Below are 22,076 nucleotides of genomic sequence, written 5' to 3'. Positions count from 1 at the left end.
TTAACACCAGTGGTAGAAAAAATAATGGAATCCTTCGTAAAGGAAAGAGTAGAAGAACATCTAGAAATGAAAAACACAATAACAAATAGCCAGCATAGATTTCAAAAAGGAAAATCTTGCTTGACCAACAGTTTGTAAATAGGGTCCTAGCCATTTGCTCACCTTGAAAGCTTGATGCAGAAACCGAGCACGTCAAAACTCTCCTGTGGGTAATGGCTATTCTAATCAGGCCATTGTGTATTGCACACACTAGTAAATGGGCCAAAGACTGCCACTTTCAGACCTGAAAATTGCCTGGCCTACCTCAAATTACCCTGGAAAGACTAAGTATCTCAAAAGTGTGAACAGCAGGTTAGGCAAGCTGTTGCACGCTGCTGCTATGTGAGTGGTATTTTCCACCAGCAGGATGCTGCCTTCAGTCCAATAAGCCATTCTGTCTACCACACAATTGAGCAACATCATGTATGAATTTCCATGTCAGTGTGATGCTAGGTATATCTCTCACCATCCTGACTTGGAACTGTGTCACAGTTCACTGTCACTGGGTCAAAACCCTGGGAGCTTCCTCCCTAACAGCACTTTGGGTGTACCTACAGCACATGGACTGCAGTGGTTCAAGAAGGCAGCTTACCACCACGTAGCCAGCAATGCCCACATTCCATAAAATGAATGTTTTAAAATGCCGTACGTCCCAGCAATTGGCTGATAGAATCAAACAGCATGTTCCTTCAATTGTTCATAATAGGCAGAGTACAGACCATGCTCAACCACCATGCAAAACCCAAAGCAAGACGTCTAATGTGATTCTGCAATTGGGCAGCATTGGATGCAAATAGCTACACATAACTATTTGAATCAGTCAAGCTTGTAATGCGGCTCATTTGGGCTTGCCAGAATATACATTCATACACAGGGACTTGTTCTCTGCAGACGAAAAAGGAATTTGTTCAAGCCTTGAGCCTTTTTTTGAATTACCCAGCAGTTTAGAGAGCCTGTAGTTGTCCATTGCTTTCCCCAAGGCATCTCCTCAGCCAACCCAAATCATCTTGCCAACCAACCAATCATCACCCTTTTCTCCTGTGATACAATTTGTTGCGATTATTTGAAATTTGGCATTCTTGTGTTTATCCTGATGAGTGCAAGATGAAAAGCTTTGGTGACATATTTCTCTCTTCAGCAATATTCAAGTTCTGTACTGTCAAAAGGCTGTTTGATCAACATTATTGAATTTTTTGAGGAGGTAACAAGACAGTAGACAATAGTAATGCAGTAGATGTAATTTATCTGGATTTTTCAAAAACCTTAGTTAAGGTACCCCTTAATAGACTAATGAGTAAGATCAGGGAATTTGGAGTCAGGGGGCAAGTGGCCAAGTGGATTGCTCGCTGGCTTCAAGACACAGCAGAGTGAGGGAATAAAGGCTAGTTGTTCAGAGTGGCAGAAGGTGGGAAGTGGTGTTCCACAAGGACCACAGCTGTTCACAGTTTACATTAACAAATTTGACTTGGGATCAAAACATAATTTCTCAATTTGTGGATGACAAATTGGGTGTGATAGTCTACTGAGAAGGACTGAAACAAATTACAGGAGGACATTAATAAACTTGCAGAATGGGCAAATAATTGGCAAATGAACTTCAACACAGATTTGAGGCAGTACATTTTGGTAAAATGGGGAGGTCACTTATTACTTGAATGCAAGGCTAAGTGGGGTGGAGGAACAAAGTGATTTTGGAGTGCAGATATGCCAAAATCACTAAATATTATGTCACAGGTTAGCATGGCCATAAAAAATAGCAAACAAAACACTAGGCTTTATTTCTAGAGGGATAGAATTGAAAAATAAGGAAGTTATGATAAACCTCCTGACTTCAGCTCTGACCTCATTACAGACTTGGTCCAAACATGGATTAAAGAAATTAACTCAAAGTAAGCTAAGAGTGACTGCCCTTGACAATAAGCAGTATTTGACCAAGTGCAGCAAACATGAGTTACCATTGACCAGAAACTGAACTGAAACCATGCAGGACAACGCAGCCTGGCTGATTGAGACCCCATCCATCACGTTAAACATTCATTCCTGTCACAACAGTATGTGCCATATACAAAATCCTGGATCTCCCTAACAGCATTGTGGGTGTACCTACATCACACGGACTGGAGCGGTTCAAGAAGCAGTTCACCACCACTTTCTCAAGTGCAGTTAAGGATGGACGACAAAGGCTGTCCTTGCCAGCGACGCCTACATCCCATGAAAGAATTTTAAAAGCTTGTATCAAACCTTGGTTAGACCAGACTATGAGTACTGCATGCAGTTCTGGTCATCATAAAAAAGGTTATAGAGGCACTGTAGAGGAAGCAGAGAAAATTTACAAGGATGATGTGTATATATATCAAGAAAGAATTGACAGGCTGGATCTCTTTGTTTTTGAAAAAAGAAAGCTGAGGGGTGACCTGTTAGAGGCCTTTAAAATTTTGAAAGGATTTGACAGAGTGGAAATAGAGAGAATGGCCCAGATCTTCCGTTCTCTGGATGTTCATACCCTAGATGATGTGCTGGGGGTCCCCTTGGAAATTCCAATGCAAGGACTCTTTGGGAATGGCCCAGGAAGTTTCAATTTCTGATGGGAAGTTCCTCTGCATCCGGAACCCTCCAGAAAAATCAGCAACTCTGAGTTAGAGTCTGAGACTTCAGAGGGTCCCAACTCACTTACTTGGATATTTACCCAGGAAATGTTAGAGAGGAAGAAATATATCTAACTCCTGGCTACAACTGACCCACCCCCGACTCCTCCCATCCGACCCTTTGACGCCTCTCCCTGATCTCAGCATCCTACTCAGCTGGCACCATATCTACTCTGCCCAGCTGGCACCCTGCCACCCTACCCACTTACCCCTCTCACTCATTCACTAACACAGAGAAAAGCTATTTAAATGCCCCAAAGATTTTCACTGTGGGAGCAAATGAAGACATAACCAAAATGCAACCAATGCTGTAAAAGTGGGACGCGGCTTGGCTTCTCCCGAATATCCTGCCCTACGAAGAACTCCCAAGGACAGCTACGTTCCACATTTTTGAAGAGGCCTGGTTCAGAAGTCTGGGCCAGAAACCTGGAGCTCCGGCTGTGTGTAAAAAAAAAAATAGGGCCGGAGTGGCAATGCAACTGTGATTGGATTGTCACTCCTCTGAAGATTCAGTCCAATGTTTCCTCTTGTTGGGAAAAGCATAACCGTAGGCCAGTAATAAAAGGTAGTCACCAAGATATTGAATAGGGAATTCTTAAAAAAATGTCTTTATCCAAAGAGCGGCAGAATGTAGAATTTACTAGCAGAGGGAGTGGTTGAATTGAATAGCATAGGTGCATTTAAGAGAAGATAGATAAGCATATGAAGGAGAAGGAAATAGATGGTTGCGATGGTAGATTTGGATGCGAAAGGGTGGGAGCAGGTTAGAGTACAGCATAAATACTAGTGTTGACTGGTTGGGCTTCCTGTGTTGTATATTCTATGTAATTCTATGTACTTTCTACCCCTTTCCAAAAAAAGGTGGGATGGGAGAAATGAAGACAGTTGGTATGTTGTTTGGTACACTGTTGGAATATCACATGTGAAGCTTTCAATAGCTGAAAAGGAGGCTTTTTTTACACATTAACTTGCATATGGGCTACAGTTTAGAAGCAAAAAAAAAACAATTTATATTGGAGCTGCGATAAAAGTTGCTTTCTGAAAGTGGACTTGGAATTCTGCTGTTTAGCAAGGATGGCAAATGATGTCAAAATTATATTATCATGGCTTTATTTTTAAAAAAAATCTTGTATCAAATCTGAGACATCATGCCAAACAACATCAATTGTCTAGACATGTTGCTGGCAAACTGACTTCTGGCAACTCTGTCCTCTGCAAGCTTTCATTGTTCCTGTGATATCTCTCACTCTATCTCTATAAAATCCTGCTATATCTGTCTAAATTTTGGCACAATCTGCTACTCCCTTCATTGAATTGAAGTACAAGCAGAATGTTTTAGCATAGAACTGTAGTTTGAATGCACCCTGCTAAGAGAAACTTATAAGACCATTTAAATTATATTAGAAATAATGTGAAAAATGTTTTGGGTTCTTGCTAGGCTGATGAGCAAGGAGTATAAGCCTAGATATTATAATCTTTATACAGAAAATTTGGCTAGTTTAAGAAAAAAGGCTAAAATTTCATGTATGCATAAAACTATGCATTCTAGTGAGAATGAGAGCCTCCGGCGAATTCTTTACTTTATGATAGTGCTATTTTAAAGTATGTGATTTTAGTGACATTTAATTTGAAAGTTGTCTGAACGTTTATTAATATTTTGGGTAAAATGAAAACTCAAAATTGGTATTCAAGCTATGGCAAACATGTCCTTTGTTTACTTTTTTGCATAGGTTTTAGAAGACAACGACTATGGCCGCGCTGTTGATTGGTGGGGCCTGGGTGTTGTTATGTATGAGATGATGTGTGGCCGGCTACCTTTTTACAACCAGGACCATGAGAAGCTTTTTGAATTGATCCTAATGGAGGACATTAAATTTCCCAGAACTCTTTCATCTGATGCAAAATCATTACTTTCTGGATTGCTTATAAAAGATCCAAACAAAAGGTAATTAATTATATGACCCCTCTGCTAAAACTTCCTTAAGAATTGTTAAAATTTTTATTCCGCATTGTGGCCTATAATCTGCTAAATATGTAGTGTCTTTCCAGATATGCAAATTTCTAAGATGGTAGAATTCAGGGTATTGGCTGAATGTAAAGCTACAGGAATCTGAAGTGACTAGTTTTCTATGAACAGTTCTTCTGGGACTTATGGGGGAATTATGTGTTTGCAGTGTGAGATAAGTTGCAAAAACGTCTATCAATATTAATCTGTACAAAAATGTTTAGTATAAGCTTTGGTATTAAGATCTTTGTACAGTAGAAAATTTGGGCAATTTAGAAAAAGGGCTAAAATTTCACTTGTGCATAAAACATTGTTAATATTTGGTGAATATTCTAAAGTCAGTGCTAGAAATTAGATTGAAGCTTCTTGGTTTCATCAGGATTGGGTAAGAAACATTGTGCACGCCAGAATATAATTACTGAAAATACAACCAGCTTGGATTGCTTGAATAGAATTTCCATGTTGTAATTTCATTATAGTGCATGTAACCAATGCTATGGTTCTAACCTAACCCACCTGGCGAGAACAGAGTGGGTGGGGTTCAGGTAGGAAGCCTGCTATATATCCCATCTAATTTTACAAAATGCAAGATCAGCTGGGATGTAAAAGCGTGTCTGACCTGAACCTGTCTCATTCATTTGGTTAAAATTGGGAATGAAGTGCTATCTCAATGAATTTTTCGGAAAAGGCTATGAATATGCTTCTCAGTGCAACTTTAAGATGAATAAAATACTAGTAGAGTTGTACATTATTGCTCTCAGGTGGCTTGGAGATTGACTGTCACGATTATCTGCTAACCTAGGAGCTGGAAACCATTGCTTAACTACTCCTAGTGGGAGTCCTTGTAATTGTAAATGTATAAGTTGGTGATGTCAGTTAGAGCATAGTACATTGCTAGTAAATTCATGCTTAGAAGAACACAAAATATCTGACAATTGTTTTGCACCCAAGAGTGGTGGACGTGCACGGGACAATATTTTAAGTTTATTTATTTAAAAATGATCTACTGAAGCGATGCTCATGTTGAGTTAGATGATGTGCTGTTTTATAAGAACAGGAGTGTCATGTTATGTAACGGTTATTCTGTTAAGGTGGACCTTCATTATTTAAGGCCACACAACTAACTGTTAAGTATACACAAGCCCAGGGTTTAACTGGCCAAAGAATTGTGATTGAAATGTGTTTTGTCAGTTTCAAGTTGCAGCTGAGAAGCGCACAGTATTTTAAGATTGCTTTGCATCTGTCATGAAATGTGATGTGCGTGTGAACAAACATGCTGTTTTTAATATTACTGCCTTTCATGTAGCATTACTTATGGTAAGTTAGCTGATGTGCTATTTTATAAGGGCAGGAATATTACACCGTGTAATGCATAACATTTGTTCTATCACTTTAGCAAATATTTGTTCATTTAAGATCCTAAATTTTAGTTTTTAAATAATCAGAAGCTGGGTCAAACAGATCTGCTAGTGGGTGTATAAAATATTTGGAATTCATTTGCATCACACATCTAGTTTCTCTCCCAGTCTCCTCATTCCCTCTGTGAGCTCATCTTGTCCATGAGACCAACATCCTGCTCCCTCGATCCTATTCCCACTAAGCTGTTGACCACCCAGCTTTCTCTTCCGGCCTCTATGCTAACCAATATTGTTAACAATTCTCTCTCTTCAGTGTTGTTTCTCACTCCTTTAAATCTGCCATCATCACCCATCTCCTCAAAAAACCAACCCTTGACCTCACTGTGCTTGCAAACTCCACTCCATCTCAAGAACACAAGAAATAGGAGCAGGAGTAGACCATATGGCCCGTCGTGCCTGCTCCATCATTCAATACAATCATGGCTGACCTTGGGCTTCAACTCCATTTTCCCACTTACTCCCCATTACTCTTAAATCCTTGAGACACCAAAAATCTATCTACCCCAGCCTAAAATGTATCCAACGATGGAGCATCCACAACCCTGTGGGGTAGAGAATTCCAAAGATTCACAACCCTTTGAGTGAAGTAATTCCTCCTCATCTCAGTTCAAAATGATTGACCCCTTATCCTGAGACTCTGCTCTCTCCAACCTCCCTTTCCTGCCACCCCCCTCTAACCTCACTTTCCTTAAGTCCTTGAACATGTCATCTCCAAAATCTGTGGCCATCTTTTGCAGAACTCCATGTTTAAATCTGGCCAATCAGGTTTCCATCTCACTGTACTGAAACAAGCCTTATCAAAGCTGCAAACGATAAAGGTAAACTATCCCTTTTCATCCTGCTCGACCTGTCTGCAGCTTTGCACACTGTTGACCATAACATCCTTCTCCAACCCTTTGTAAACTTGAGGTCATTCAAAACTTTGCTACCCATGTACTACTTTGCACCAAGTCCCGTCACCCTTGATCTACATTGGCTCCTGGTCAAGCAATGCCTTGATTTTAAATTCATATTTTCATTTAAATTCATTTCATTTAAATTCATGTTTTTGAATCCCTCCGTGACATTTCCCCACCCTACCTTTGTAATTTCTTCCAGCCCCACTGCCCTCAGACATTTGTGCTCATCTGATTCTGGCCTCTTGAGCATCCGAATTTTAATAGAACCACCATTAGTGGCCGTATCTTCAGTTGCTGAGGACCTAAGCTCTGGAATATCCTCCTTACACCTTTTCGCCTTTCTACCTTGCTTTCCGCCTTTCGCGTGTTAAAACCTATTACTTTGACCAGGACTTTGGATCTGACTTAATATCTCTTTATGTGACTTGGTTTCCTATTTTGTAATATTCCTGTGAAGTGCTTAGGGACATTTTATTACTTTAAAAGCACTATATAAATATCAGTTGTTGCCCAAAAAATTATTAAAGGAAACCAGTCATAGGGGTTTATGGGTGCTCATCATTGAATATATTTAAGACCGAGATGGACGGATTTTTGGTGTCTCAGGAAATCAAGGGATATGGGGAGCAGGCGGAAAAGCAAAGTTGAAGCTGAAGGTCAGCCATCATCATAACAAATGACAGAGCAAGGAAGAAGAAATCTGAAATCCCACTTATTTACTAAAAGAATGAAGTCACAAGATTCCACAGTTTAAAATGGAAGCATTTTTATTATTCAAGAGTTGAACAAAGCAGACTCTAAAAACTATCTTGGGTAATAACCTAGAATCAATATAAGTTAAATATGAATTAACCGGCAAATTCTGGATATAGCCTGTCTTCTTCAGACTGCCTGTACTGCACCATCTACTACTGAGCTCTGATGGCTCTGTCTCCTTTTATATAGTTTCGATCAGAAGCTTTCGGTTCCAATCTCCATTTTCTTAGCAATTGGGAGGGTCAGTTAGGTTTCCCTTTTTGGTTCGGGTTTGTCTCATAAGATACAAGCTTTGGCCACAGATTCCATCACGCAACCATTCTCCGCCGCTGCCCGCCCCCCCAAACAATTAGATTCCCAACCTCCTGCTCCCCCACCTTCCCCAACTGACCTTGATGGTGAGTACAACCAAGCTAATTAGTAACATAAAGGATATTTTAGCTGAGCCCAACCCGACATCCAAAAATAGCAGAAAATGCTGTAAATGCTCTGCCGGTCTAGCAACAGCTGTGGAGGGAGAAGTAGAATGAACGTTTCAGATCGATGACCTTTCATCAGAACTGGGACAGGTTAGAATGTAATAGGTTTTAAGTAAGTGCAGGGGAGTGGGAGTGGTGAAAAAGAACAAATGTAAAGGCTTGTGTTGGGCTGAAAGGTAGAAGAGATTAAATAACAAATGTTTGATGTTGTAAGGCCAAAGGGAGAGGTAATGGGACAAGTAAAGAAACATAAGGTGTAGATGACAGAATCATGAATAGCTGCTGTCTGAAAACAAAAGAAAAAGAGAGAAACTACATATCCAGAAATGTGCACTAACATTAGGGATCACTGAGGAATGATAAGGAACTGTAATGAAGACTGATTTCCCCAAGGCCTGTGAAAAGTTGTACCACCCTGTTAGTGTAACACCTAAGAACACCTAATATAAGATGACCAGAAGAAAAATTCAGTTTGCTATCTTGAGTCATCAGCATGAGACCCGGGGCCGGATCCCTGCAATTGAGGCCTGTAGCTCGAGTCGGGAAATATCATAACTCAGCAGACCTGCTTGGCATAAAATGCCTCTTTACACACTACTTTCACTCTGGGGAGGATGCGATGGGACAGCGTCGAGGCGGACAAACCCGGAAGCGCATTGGAGGCAGCCACAGTGGCAGCTGAATGCCAAGGCAGGTTAAAATTATGAATGAGTGGCTTCTTTCTAAGCAGCTTCATACATGCCATTATTACCATGGGGTTCATGAATTCTGTACATAGGGATACTGGGTGAATGGGCAACAAACAGCCATGAGTTGGCATGGAGGATTATGAGGGACCATTGGGGTCAGTTGGGGGCATGTGTTGGCATGAGCAAGACTTTTTGTCGTTACCTTTCAACTTCCTGATTTGCATACCAGAAATAGAAGGTAACCTAGGGGCTAAAAAGAGTGAGGAAATTAAGGTAATTAATATCAGCAGAGAAAAAGTATTGGAGAAACTTAAGGGACTAAATCCGACAAATCCCTGGGACCTGATTACCTACACCATAGAGCTCTCAAAGCGATAGCTATGGTTTTCCAAAAATCCTTAGATTCGGGACTAGTCCCATTAAATTGGAAGTTGGCAAATGTAACACTGCTTTTCAAAAAACGAGGGAGAGAGAAAACAGGAACTACAGGCCAGTTAACCTAACATCAGTCATTTGGAAATGCTGGAATCTATTGTTAAGGAAGTCTTAATGCATTTAGAAAAGTATAGAATGATCAGAATAAGTCAATATGGTTTTATGAAAGGGAAATCCAGTTTGACAAATGTGTTAGTTTTTTGAGGAGGTAACTAGCAGAGGAGATAAAGGGGAACCAGTAGATGTAGTATATCTGGATTTCCAAAAGGCTTTCGATAAGTTCCACACAGAAAGTTAATAGGCAAGATAAGGGCACATGGAGTTGGGGTGATATATTAGAATGGGTAGAGGATTAAGTAACAAACAGAAAACAGCGTGGGCGTAAACAAGGCATTTTCAAGTTGGCAGGCTGTTACTAATGGAGTGTCACAAGGGTCAGTGCTGACCCTCAGCTATTTACAACCTAATAATGACTTAGATGAAGAGACAGAGACTAAGTTTGCTGACAATACCAAGCTAGGTGGAAAGATAAGCTGCGGGGAGGACATAGAGGGACTACAAAGAGATGCAAACAGATTAAGTGAGTGGACAACAAGATGGCAGATGGAGTATAATGTGGGGAAGGGTGAAGTTATTCACTTTGATTACAACAATAGAAAATCAGAATATTTTTTAAAAGGTGTGAAACTTGTAAGTGTTGATGCTCAAAGAGACTTAGGAATGCTCATACAAGGAATACTGAAAGTCGGCATGCAGGTACAGGAAACAATTAGGAAGGTATATGGCATGTTGGCCTTTATCACAAGGGCTTTGGAGTGCAGGAATAAAGAAGTCTTGCTACAGATGTCCAGGGTTTTGGTGAGATCACATCTGGAATACTGTGTACAGCTTTGGTCTCCATATTTAAGTAAGGATATACTTGCGTTGGAGGAAGTACAACACAGGTTTACTACATTGGTCCCTGGGTTGACAGGATTGTTCTATGAGTAAATTGGGCCTTTACTTTCTGAAATTTAGAAGAATGAGAGGCGATCTCATTAAAACATGCAAGATTCTGAAGGGACTTGATAGGGTTAGATGCTGAGAGCGCGTTTCCACTTTTTGGGGAATCTAAAATGCAGGGTACAATCTCAGGATAAGGGGCCGATCATTTATAACTGAGATACTAAAAGGTTAGTTAAGGAAAAAGTGGGACCTATCAGAGATGAAGATGGAAACTTGTGTGTAGATGAAGAGGCTGTGGGAAGGGTTTTGAATGAATATTTTGTCTCCATGTTTACAAAGGAAAGGGAGAATGTTGATATAGTAGTCCAAGAGGAACACTGCGAGGTATTGGACGGGATAGCCATAAAGAGAGAAGACGTGTTTGATAAATCAACAGGGCCAGATGGATTGTTTCCGAGGAAGCTGAAGGAAGTCAGGGAGGAGATAGCAGATTCTCTGAGGATGATTTTCCAATCTTCACTAGATACAGGGGAGGTACCGGAGGACTGGAGAAATGCAAACGTAGTTCCATTGTTTAAAAAGGAATCAAAGGAAATGCCAAGCAATTATAGGCCAGTTAGTCTTACATCAGTGGTGAGCAAATTAGTAGAATCAATCCTGAGAGATAGGATTAACTGTCATGTGGAAAGGCATGAACTAGTCAGGGATGGTCAGCATGGATTTGTTAAAGGAAGGTCTTGCTTCACAAATTTGATTGAATTCTTTGAGGAAGTGACAAGAAGGGTTGAATGAAGGTAGTGCAGTGGATGTTGCGTACATGGATTTTAGCAAGGCATTTGATAAGGTCCCACATGGCAGATTGGTCAAGAAAGTAAAAGCCCATGGGATTCAGGGTAATGTGGCAAACTGGATAAAAGGTTGGCTTTGTAACAGGAAGCAAAGGGTAATGGTCGATGGATGCCCTTGCAAATGGAAAGTTGCCTCAAGTGGTCTTCCACAGAGCTAGGTGTTGGGACCCTTGCTGTTTGTGTTATATATTAATGGTTTGGACGTGAACCTGGGGGCACGATTGGGAAATTTGCAGATGACACAAAGATTGGCCGATGGATAGTGTAGAGGATAGCCATAATCTCCAAAACGATATAGATGGGTTGATGGAGTGGGTGGTAAAGTGGCAGATGGATTTTAACATAGAGAAGTGTGAGGTCATACATTTAGGGAAGTCAAACAGTTACAGGGATTACACAATAAATGGGAATATACTAAGAGGGGTAGATGAAGTGAGAGATCTGGAGTATTGTGTGCAGTTCTGGTCACCACATTACAGGAAGGATGTAATAGCTCTGGAGAGAGTGCAGAGGAGGTTTACAAGAATGTTGCCAGGGTTAGAAAAGTGTAGTTACAAAGAGAGATTGGATAGGTTGGGGTTATTTTCCTTAGAACAAAGAAGGCTGAGAGGTGACTTGATTGAGGTGTACAAAATTATGAGGGGAATAGATAGAGTGGACAGGATAAATTTGTTTCCCTTGGTGGAGAATTCTAGAACCAGGGGACATAGATTCAAGATAAGTGGCAGAAGGTGTAGGGGGGACATGAGGAAGAACTTTTTTACGCCAAGGGTAGTGGGTGTCTGGAATTCGCTGCCAAGTTGGTGGTAGAAGCAGAAACTCTAAACTCTTTTAAAAAGTACCTGGATCTGCACCTTAAGTGCTGTAAGCTGCAGGGCTATGGACTGGGTGCAGGAAGGTGGGATTAGAAAAGGGCATCTGTGTGTCCTCGGGCTGGCACGGACAAGATGGGCCAAATGGCCTCCTTCTGTGCTGTAACTTTTTTATGGTTCTATGAGAAATTCTTTCAATCAAAAGGTTGTGAATCTTTGGAATTCTCTACCCCCGAGTGTTGTGAATGTTTCATTGTTGAATATATTTATGACTGGGATAGATGAGTTTTAGGGCTCTTGGAGAATCAAGGAATATGGGGAGTGGGTGGGAAAGTGGAGTTGAAGCCCAAAATCAGCCTTGATCATATTGAATGGCGGAGCAGGTTCAGTGAGCCATGTGGTCTACTCTTGTTCCTACTTCTTGTATTCTAGTGAATCCAGATTACTGTAATTCCTTGCTTAAAGTTGTAGCGGTGTTCTGAAAAGTGCAACTTTTAAGTGAAACAACTTTAAGCATTGTTTCACTTAAAAGTTGCACTTTTCAGAACACAGCTACAACTTTAAGTGAATCGGATTTTTACATTACAACCAACGCGAAAGCTGTAGTTGCATTCTGTTGGACCTTTCCCATCAGAACAAAGCATTGAAACATTATGTACATTTTCAATTCCTATATTTGTAAATGAAAATTTTTAAAATATAATAAATTTAAAAATATATAAGAAATATATTAACTCTTTCTGCTTGCATCCTACTCACCGACTCTCCCCCACTAGCCACCACACCTTGCTACAAGCGAGGGCCAAGGAAAGGAAGAGTAAGAGGAGTGGCAAGTGGGAGGGTCGGGCAGGGAAGCAGCAGGAGGGAGATAGTTGGTTAGTGGGAGAGAGTTGGCAGGAAGGAGTCTCGGCGAGTGGGAGAAGCCACTCCAAAGTGGGGTCATGCACACTCCTTCGGCTCTGGTGTGAAATGACGCTAAAGCGAAAGTCCTGATATTAAGTGCGCATACTGACCCTATTATATGCACGATGCTAAAGTGAAATGACGCTAAAGTGAAATGTCGTTGAATGAGACTACTTAAATGGGGACTTAATGTATGGTTTACAACTCTTCTCAGGGGCCTTGAACCATGAGTCATGGAGAAGTTGGCCTTACTCCACAAAAACTACGGGGGGGCTAGGCAATGCCTACCCCCATGATGGAACCAGTCAGGTCAGGAGTGCTTGCTGTCCGCAGCCTTATCCCATACCAGCAAAAATTGGGGGCAGGAGTCCCAGAATTGGGTCCTGCCTGCTGTTTTTAAATGGCTCCAGAGTTCTTCCAACCCTGCAAAAAATCCAGCCCCAAGTCTAGCCAGTTTAAAGTTTTAAACTAATGTCCCTTTTATTTGTAAATTTTGAGTAGGTCACATTTTGGCCATTGTTCATTTCATTTAATTTTTTTGTTTTGTTCAAGGTGGGGGAATTTGAGTTTATTCTCACCTCCAACATCTATATCCATATCGGGTATAGCACAGATGAGATGCCTAGTTAAACTTCTGTATCTGCCTGTGCAAAGTATCTCTTGATATTATTTTAGGACTTTTGATACTTCATGGTCCAGCTGGTGGAATGCTGTGATTTATGCTGAATTATTACTTGATCATTTTTGCTTCGTATCCCTGGTCCCAGCATAACCAATCTACAACTATTTTTTTGAGCCTGTAATTATAATTCGGGCTTCCTCCCAACACTTTAAACTCATGTTTATTTCCCACACCTGTTCTCCTTGTGGCTCCTGAGTGAGACTGACAATTAGTGTCAAATTACAGACATTCCTTTGGTATGTATGTATGCCTGCTAGATATTGGCTTCAAAGTGCTTGAACTTGCTTTGCTAATAAGTTATTTACATTGTGGAATGGCTTCTACTGGTGCAAGTGTCAAAAAATCCATCTCGAAAGCTACCACTCTGCCCTGGACTTCCCCTGATATTGGGAAAGGGCAGCACTCTTAAAATGTATTGCAACACAGTGCAAGCAGAACAAAAAGATAGTACCAGTGACGAGATGCAGCAGGTATTTGCTGTTGGTACTTGCAAGACCTAGTATACTTTGCGGAAGAAGAATAACTCAGGAGCAACTGTTCCCTTCTACCAGAAGCAGCACTGGAATATAGTGTGTTAAAACTGTCTTTGCAGCCCATTTCATCCATCTGAAATAGAACTGAATGAAGATCCCAGGAATGAATTGGGTTGTATTGCTAATCCATGTCTTTCTCCTCCATTTTTAATTTCTACCTCCTTAGTCAAAATGATGTTTAGGTGATGATCTCATCTCAGACTAACACCATTATGTAACCAACTACCAGGCAGTACAGTAGAGGACCATAGCTTTTCTGGCTCTGTTCCTAATGGCCCAGTGTGCTAGAATGCTTCATCACTGTACTGCTCATTTTTAAATTCCAGAAGCAGTTTTTTTAGCTTGCCATATGATTATTAATAATCTTTGAGAGGAGGGAACATATTTATTGGAGGAAATCTTATCCAGGGTTTGTAGTTTTACATTTTCATCATCCAGAGTTGACGGGCATTTGTGGTGGATTGGGAGTTCACTGCATCCTCATCTCTCAGCAGAAGGTGGTCTGTGGCTTGTGAAAAGAATGAACAAATTGGTCAATTCTTTAAAAAGCATTTTTTTAAAGGCATAACTGTGGGTTAGTTTTAATTTTTGGTTTTATCAGGTAATTATGAATTTCAAATAAGTAACAGAATCTAGTTATATTGTGAAGCAAGTACTGAATGCCCCTCACCGGAATCACAAAGGAGTGAAGGGGAATTGTTTTGACAAATTGGATATGCACTGTTAATTCTTTTTTTTTGTCATCAGGCTTGGTGGAGGTCCAGAAGACGCAAAGGACATCATGCAGCACAGCTTTTTTAGTGGAATCAACTGGCAAGATGTTTATGACAAAAAGGTTGGTGTACTTCATTCATCCATTCTTGGCATGCCAACTCAGGGTCAACCAGATAATGGTTTCATTAATCAGCAGTTAGAAAAATAATATATTGATTAAAGTAAATCTCCACTTGAAATATCTGTGAACATTTAATAATTTCTTGCAGTTAGTATGTTGCTTGATTCAAATTATGCTTGATCAATTTGAAATCATATTTATATTGTTTCCCTTACTTTCAGTGGATTATTCTCTGTAGCAAGGTGGAATCTGTTTGATTCTGGAATATTTTAGTTGAAAAACAAAGACTGAATTTTGCCAATATGTCAATTTAAGCTTTTTAAACTTATAGGTGCCAGGTGTTTATTAATTAGCCCATTTACATTAAATATTGTATTTCTGTTTTTCACTTACAATCTGTCACTATTTTTCTAATTTGATGGGAATATTAATCATAACTACCATGTCAGATTTCCTTCTGGAGTTTTTCTATTATCTGTAAACTATTAAAATCTTATGAAGCTCCATTATTGGCCCAGTTAGTATATATCTGCACAATATACAACTGAGCCATGCAGACCAGAAATGTCGTATCTTTAAGCTCTAGTCTAGGCTGCATTGTTTGATCTCAGCCAGGGCAGCAGTAGGAGCACTTCAACTGACCTCAAACCCCTGGACTGAAGAAAATAAAATTCAGTTATGCAAGCTTGCTATCCAATGACTTTTGCTAGAAAGAATGTGTGAGAGACTCTGAGAGAAGACAGGATTGTATTAGCCCTGATATTCCCCATTACTGAATAACCTGCAAACACGTAAGTGAAATTGTCACTTGAGAGTTAACAGAAGGCAATTGTCACACTTGAGACATACCCCGGATAAGTTGGCGCCTTTGAGGAGAGAAGTGGGAAAAAATTAATGAATGATGAAAAATATTTTGATCCTGTGAGGCCAGTGGGAAGCTGAGCTTGCCGAAGGCACAGGTTGAAGAATCAAGGCTTACAGTAATGTAGCCCCATTTCTGAGTTATCACTTGGTTGTACAGAATTTGAATACTGCTGAAGAGGAAGACATGTTGCCAAGGTTTTCATCATACACTCACCTGAACAGATGAAAGAATGCCAAATTTCAAATGATTGCAAAAATTTATACCACAGGAGAAAAGGGGTGCTGATTGGTTGGCAAGTTGACTCTGATTTGCCAAGGTGTTGCCATGGAGATGGCAACAGGGAACTATAACCACCCATGCTTTCATGTAATTCAAAAGATGTAGGTCTTCTTAGTTAAGTTGGTCCTTTAGTTGGAGCGAAGGTCTTTCAGGAACAAAGGATTTTCATGAAGCTGCAAAGCCACTTGTAGGTGAATAGCCAGGAGATTAGTTCTCAGCTGGACTTGGAAATTGGAACAAGCACTGAACTTTGGCTGCATTAGAACACTTTCAGCTATGATGGTTCAGCTGTTTCATATGTTTCTTGGGGTTTCAGATGTTCCTCTGGATTTGCCTTGTTCAGGATATTTTAAACTGCAATTCCTAAAAAGTTAGTTTCAGTCATATGATTGCATGGTGTTAACACTTCTGGTGTCCAGACCACCATGATACAAGAGCAGTTGACAATGGTCCTTCACTCTTATCTCGACCCCAACTTGAGCTCTCATATTTTCCTTTATTCTTTGAGTGCCATATTAAACAACATTCTAGAGATCCCATATTCCTCAAATGCTGGCTCATCCTTAATGAGATGTTAAACTTCACAGGTGGCTGTGAAATACCCTGATTCAGGTCCATGTTTAACTAAATATTGGTCACAGAAATGAACACTGTCCGCAGTTTAAATGCCCATAGTCACGTGTTAAGTTGTAGCCACCTTAACAAGTTTGATGACCACTTTCACGAAGTATGATCTTTCAGTCTGTGATATTCAACATCCTCATGCTTGTACTGAGCATGACACTAGGTTTGTGTACAGGTGTAAATATAAATATATTTATATCCATTATTTCTGATTGAACCTTGCTTTCTTATTAATATCACTCATGAAGATAATTCTCCTGACTCATAGACCTGTCTCCCGGTCCCTAGTCTAAACTCCATTCCCTATCATCCTCCCCACACCCCCTCTTCCCCCAACAAGGGTGTGAAGGTTTGGAGAGAGTACAGAGGAGATTGACAGGAATTATTCCCGGGATTAAGAACTGTAGCTATGAGGATAGATTGGAGAGGTTGGTACTGTTTTCCTTGGAGAAAAGAAGGCTGAGAAGAGACTTTATAGGTCCTTCAAGACCCTGAGGGATATGGACAGGGTAAATAGTGAGAAATTGCTCCCACTCAAGAGAACATCAAGAAATAGAGGACAGAGATTCAAAATAATTGGCAAAAAGAGTAAATGTGATTTGAGGAAAGTTTTTTTCACCCAGAGGGTGGTTGGAGTCTAGAACAAACTTCCTGAAAGGGTGGTGGAGGCAAGTTCGATCAAGGTATTCAAAAGGTAATTGGATTGCTACCTGAAAAGAGAGAATGTGCAAGGTTACTGGGATAAGGCAGGGGAGTGGGACTAGGTGGAATGCTCTTTGAGAGCCAGCGCAGACTCGTTGGGCCAAATGACCTCCTGCGCTGTAAAGATACTGTGAGCTTCTCTCTCACCCATATATGCTGACTGTCATTGCAATATGTACCCTTGGCTTTACCGGGCAGCCATTAGGACGTTTCCTGGACTTATCCTGCGCCTATTATATATTCGGGTAAGTTACACCTGTTTCATTAGATGCAGCAGCTGTCAGAATCGACTTTAAAAGTGGAAATGAGGGGTTCCTGACAGGCAATCATTGAAGGTAGGAAACTTTTTCTCACGTTTTTTGTGAATGGGCGAAGGACACCTGCACCTCCTTCTGACTGCTTCTCAAAAGTCCGAGCAACTGGAAATTTCTTTTTGCACGCCTTGCTCCAACCTATATTAAGGCACTCGGGTGCAAGTATGACACTCCTGATGGGCACCTATTTCCTTTCTTTTAGGTCTCACTTCAGAGCCATAATTGCAGGGAATGAATGAATCCTAATACTGCACAAACACGTCACCACACTGAATGAATCTTAGCCCCATGACACCTGGTATAGAGCTGCTGCTTCTGCCTTTATGGTTTGAGAATGTTCTGAGATGGTTGGCCTGCAACCTGGCAGCAGCTGCTGTCCTGAGAATAGCATAAACATGCAGCTGTAAATCCTGGCTGGCTTGGTCCCCATCATCATATCCCTCCAGCTGTACTGCCTGTTAACCAGCTAAATTTGCAGGAAGGAATGGTAGAAGGAATGAATGTGTGAGCATCCTCCTCTTGGATAGAGAATTGGGTAGAAGGTTGTGGCTGCTTATGCTCTGTATAAGCATGCCAGGCCGATAGTGAGGGCCCTGACATCGGCATTTTGTACAGCAAAAACAGAGTGGTTACCCACAAGCAACCAATGTTCTTAAAGGTATTGAGGTGGGAAAGCCCCTCTGGTTGCCTGCTAGGGCATTATGCACCAATTTCCCCTGTAAAGGGATGGGTAAATGAGAGTAAAGCTGGCAGTTGAGTATGTGGCAAACAGCATGGGAGAGATGAAATAGTAAATGTGGGGATGGTTAAGATATTATGGAGGAAAGGATTTGGTATTGTGTTTTGGGGAGCTGTCTAACTATAATGCAGAATAGAGCGTTGGGGCACTTAACCAGAGAGCATTGTAAGTATTTGTGCTTTTAAGAGGGTGAAGAGTGTCCTGGTACCCAGTTGGACAAAAAAGAAAATGGAGTGGTGTGCATTGTGTTGCCTTGCCTGCAATATATATGGAACTTCTTGTAGCACTCTTCTGTAGTATTGGGATGAGGGATTGGAAGTCAGTGCCATTGCCACCTCCCTCCAAGTGGCATAAACATAATGCTATGAGTTGGTGGTATCCCTTTCTCTAATCTTCTACAGCCTGCAACCCTCTGAGATATCTGCTCTCTTCTAATTCTGGCCTCTAGTGCATTCCCAATTATAATTGCTCCACCATTGGTGATCATGCCTTAAGTTCCTAGGCCCCAAGCTTAGGAATTCCCTCCATACACTGTTCTGCCTCTCTAACTCAATTTCCTCCTTTGAAACACTCCTTAAAATCTACCTCCTTGTCCATAAGTTTGGTTATCCAACCTATGTCTCCTATGTGCCTCAATGAAATGTCTTGGAACGTTTCATTATGCTAAAGGCACTATACAAATATAAGTTGTAGCTGTATTTACACTCCACGCCACCACCCCCCCCCCCCCCCCCCCAAAGTTTAGAAGAGGGCTTGGAGGTCTGAATGAGAGAAGGGCATGCATTCTTAGTGCTATGTCCTACTGCCCTCTGGGCACAGATGATAAGATGATATATAAATATTCATTATGATACCCAAGCATAATAAAAGTATTGGTAAGATGTGGAGTGAAGAAATTTGAGAGAGAAATGAAAGAGCTAAGCAGCGTTCTTGCTTTACTGTTTGTCTGCTGGTGTTTGGCTGAAATGTGCAAGCTGGAGAATGTGATTAAAAGGCTGCACAAAAGTTTCCTGCTATTTCAGTTGATTGCACCAGTTTTACACCAATGATTCAACCATACCCAGGAAACTTGTGTGAACCTCCATCTAGAGAGGCCAATACAACAGCAGCGTAAATCATATTGAGGAAATTTTGGCCAAAATAGCTGCATGGATTGGAGAATTGTTTTGCATTTAATATATTGTTTTATGCAACCAGAGGCGATCAGTGAAGAGTAGTAGGTTACTACAACATTGAATATCAGTGTTCTTTCACTTAACTCCCCATGACATTGAAATTTGAATTCAAAGCCTGGCAATATATATTTTAAGAACATCTATCTCTCCCTATATCTTTTGTTAGGAAAGAGTAGCTATTGGTTTAGTTTCAGATTCTGGTAAGAATAAAAAATCTTTCTGACACTGAATTTCATGAACACACAAATTTACTTTTCTAGCTGTTCACCAAATAGATTAGGCTGTCATGGCAGAACAAGGAACTTCCAAGTATAAAAAGTTGGCATGATCTTACAAAAAGAGTAATGGATGGATAAGTGCAGAGCAGTGTAGGAGGAAAGCTGTGAAGAAATTTAGTGTAGGCTTTCCTAGTTAAAAGACAATTAATTAAATAGGAAACCTAAAAAGGAATAAAGCAAATTATATTTTATACAAAGCAAAATTTAGTTTAATTTTATTTTCTCACTGTGCCCATCAGCCCAGTGCATTCGTGCTCTCTATAAAAGAGCAAATAAATACTACTTGTTGACTGACCTGCCAGGAGGCAGGTTAAGTATTGATTCTTCTACTTCACTTACTTTCCTTACCTCAGTTTTATGTCAGGGACTGATGAAATATTATTTCAAAAGGAAGTCCTTTCCGACAGGAAGAAACCGCAGCCTCATGGAAATATCCTGCATTAATCAGTGTGGCTCTGGTTACTGAAGATTGTTTTGTCTATTTTAAACCAATGACAGGTGTACCTTATTTTTGCCTATGTGTTTTAGTAATGTTCTGCAAATGAATGCTGGGAGCTGAGTGGAGCAATGGCAGGAAAAGTTCTCGCTCCTGTGTGGCATGTGTATGTGCTTGGATATAGGCAGTGGCAGAGTTTCTGAATAAACTGAAGTACCTACTGAATCCTTTTTCATTTGTGCACACAGACTGCTGCTCCAAGAGAGTAGGGATTCAAGCCAATAGGTAAATTGAGCAGTTTCAACTACAACTTGTAATTATGTATGTGGTAACTTTAATATAGTAAAATGTCCCAAGCTTCACAGGAGCATTATCAAATAAAATTTGACACTGAGCCACACCAGGAGATATTAGGGCAGATGACCTAGATAGAGTTTTTTAAGGGGCATCATTAAAGAGGCAAGAGGGCTAGGGGAGCAGAGATAGAACCATAGAAAAGTTACAGCGCAGAAGGAGGCCATTCGGCCCATCTTGTCCATGCCAGCCTGAGGACACACAGGTGCCCTTTCTAATCCCACCTTCCTGCACCCGGCCCATAGCCCTGCAGCTTACAGCACTTAAGGTGCAGATCCAGGTACTTTTTAAGAGTTTAGAGTTTCTGCCTCTACCACCAACTTGGGCAGCGAATTCCAGACACCCACTACACTCTGTGTAAAAAAAAAAAGTTCTTCCTCATGTCCCCCCTATACCTTCTGCCACTTATTTTGAATCTATGTCCCCTGATTCTAGAATTCTCCACCAAGGGAAACAATTTTATCTATTCCCCTCATAATTTTATACACCTCAATCTCAGCTTTCTTTGTTCTAAGGAAAAATACCCCAACCTATCCAATCTCTCCTCGTAGCTCCTTGTGGCCTCACCAGTGTTTTATACAATTCCAACATTATATCCTTACTTTTATATTCTATCCCTCTGTCAATGAAGGAGAACATTCCATATGCCATCTTTACAACCTTGTCTACTTGAACTGCCTTCAGGGACCTGTGTACTTGTATGCCAAGATCTCTCACTTCATCTACCCCTCTTAGTATATTCCCATTTATTGTGTAATCCCTGTAACTGTTTGACTTCCCTAAATGTATGACCTCACACTTCTCTATGTTAAAATCCATCTGCCACTTTACCGCCCACTCCATCAACCCATCTATATGGTTTGGAGATTATGGCTATCCTCTACACTATCCACTACTCGGCCAATCTTTGTGTCATCTGCAAATTTCCCAATCGTGCCCCCAGGTTCACGTCCAAACCATTAACATATAACACAAACAGCAAGGGTCCCAACACCTAGCTCTGTGGAAGCCAACTTGAGGCAACTTTCCATTCGCAAGGGCATCCTTCAACCATTACCCTTTGCTTCCTGTTACAAAGCCAACCTTTTATCCAGTTTGCCACATTACCCTGAATCCCATGGGCTTTTACTTTCTTGACCAATCTGCCATGTGGGACCTTATCAAATGCCTTGCTAAAATCCATGTGTGCAACATCCACTGCACTACCTTCATTCAACCCTTCTTGTCACTTCCTCAAAGAATTCAATCAAATTTATGAGACAAATCCATGCTGACCATCCCTGACTAGTTCATGCCTTTCCACATGACAGTTAATCCTATCTCTTAGGATTGATTCTACTAATTTTCTCACCACCGATGTAAGACTAACTGGCCTATAATTGCTTGG

General features: G+C 40.8%; 1 protein-coding gene across 6 annotated transcripts in view; it reads left to right on the top strand.

The window, feature by feature from the left end:
- The window catches only part of akt3a (AKT serine/threonine kinase 3a), a 340,324-nt gene that overhangs the window by 299,124 nt on the left and 19,124 nt on the right, over nt 1-22,076 (top strand). For all 6 annotated transcript variants that reach the window (XM_078557386.1, XM_078557383.1, XM_078557381.1 and 3 more), the window contains 2 exons: nt 4,415-4,629; nt 14,836-14,923. In XM_078557386.1, the coding sequence (XP_078413512.1) occupies nt 4,415-4,629; nt 14,836-14,923 (303 nt within the window). The remainder of the gene's footprint in view (nt 1-4,414; nt 4,630-14,835; nt 14,924-22,076) is intronic.

This window comes from Cetorhinus maximus, chromosome 14 (genome assembly GCF_964194155.1).
Source record: "Cetorhinus maximus chromosome 14, sCetMax3.hap1.1, whole genome shotgun sequence".
In the NCBI taxonomy this organism is placed as follows: domain Eukaryota; kingdom Metazoa; phylum Chordata; class Chondrichthyes; order Lamniformes; family Cetorhinidae; genus Cetorhinus; species Cetorhinus maximus.
This window is presented reverse-complemented; position numbering and strand designations above follow the sequence as displayed.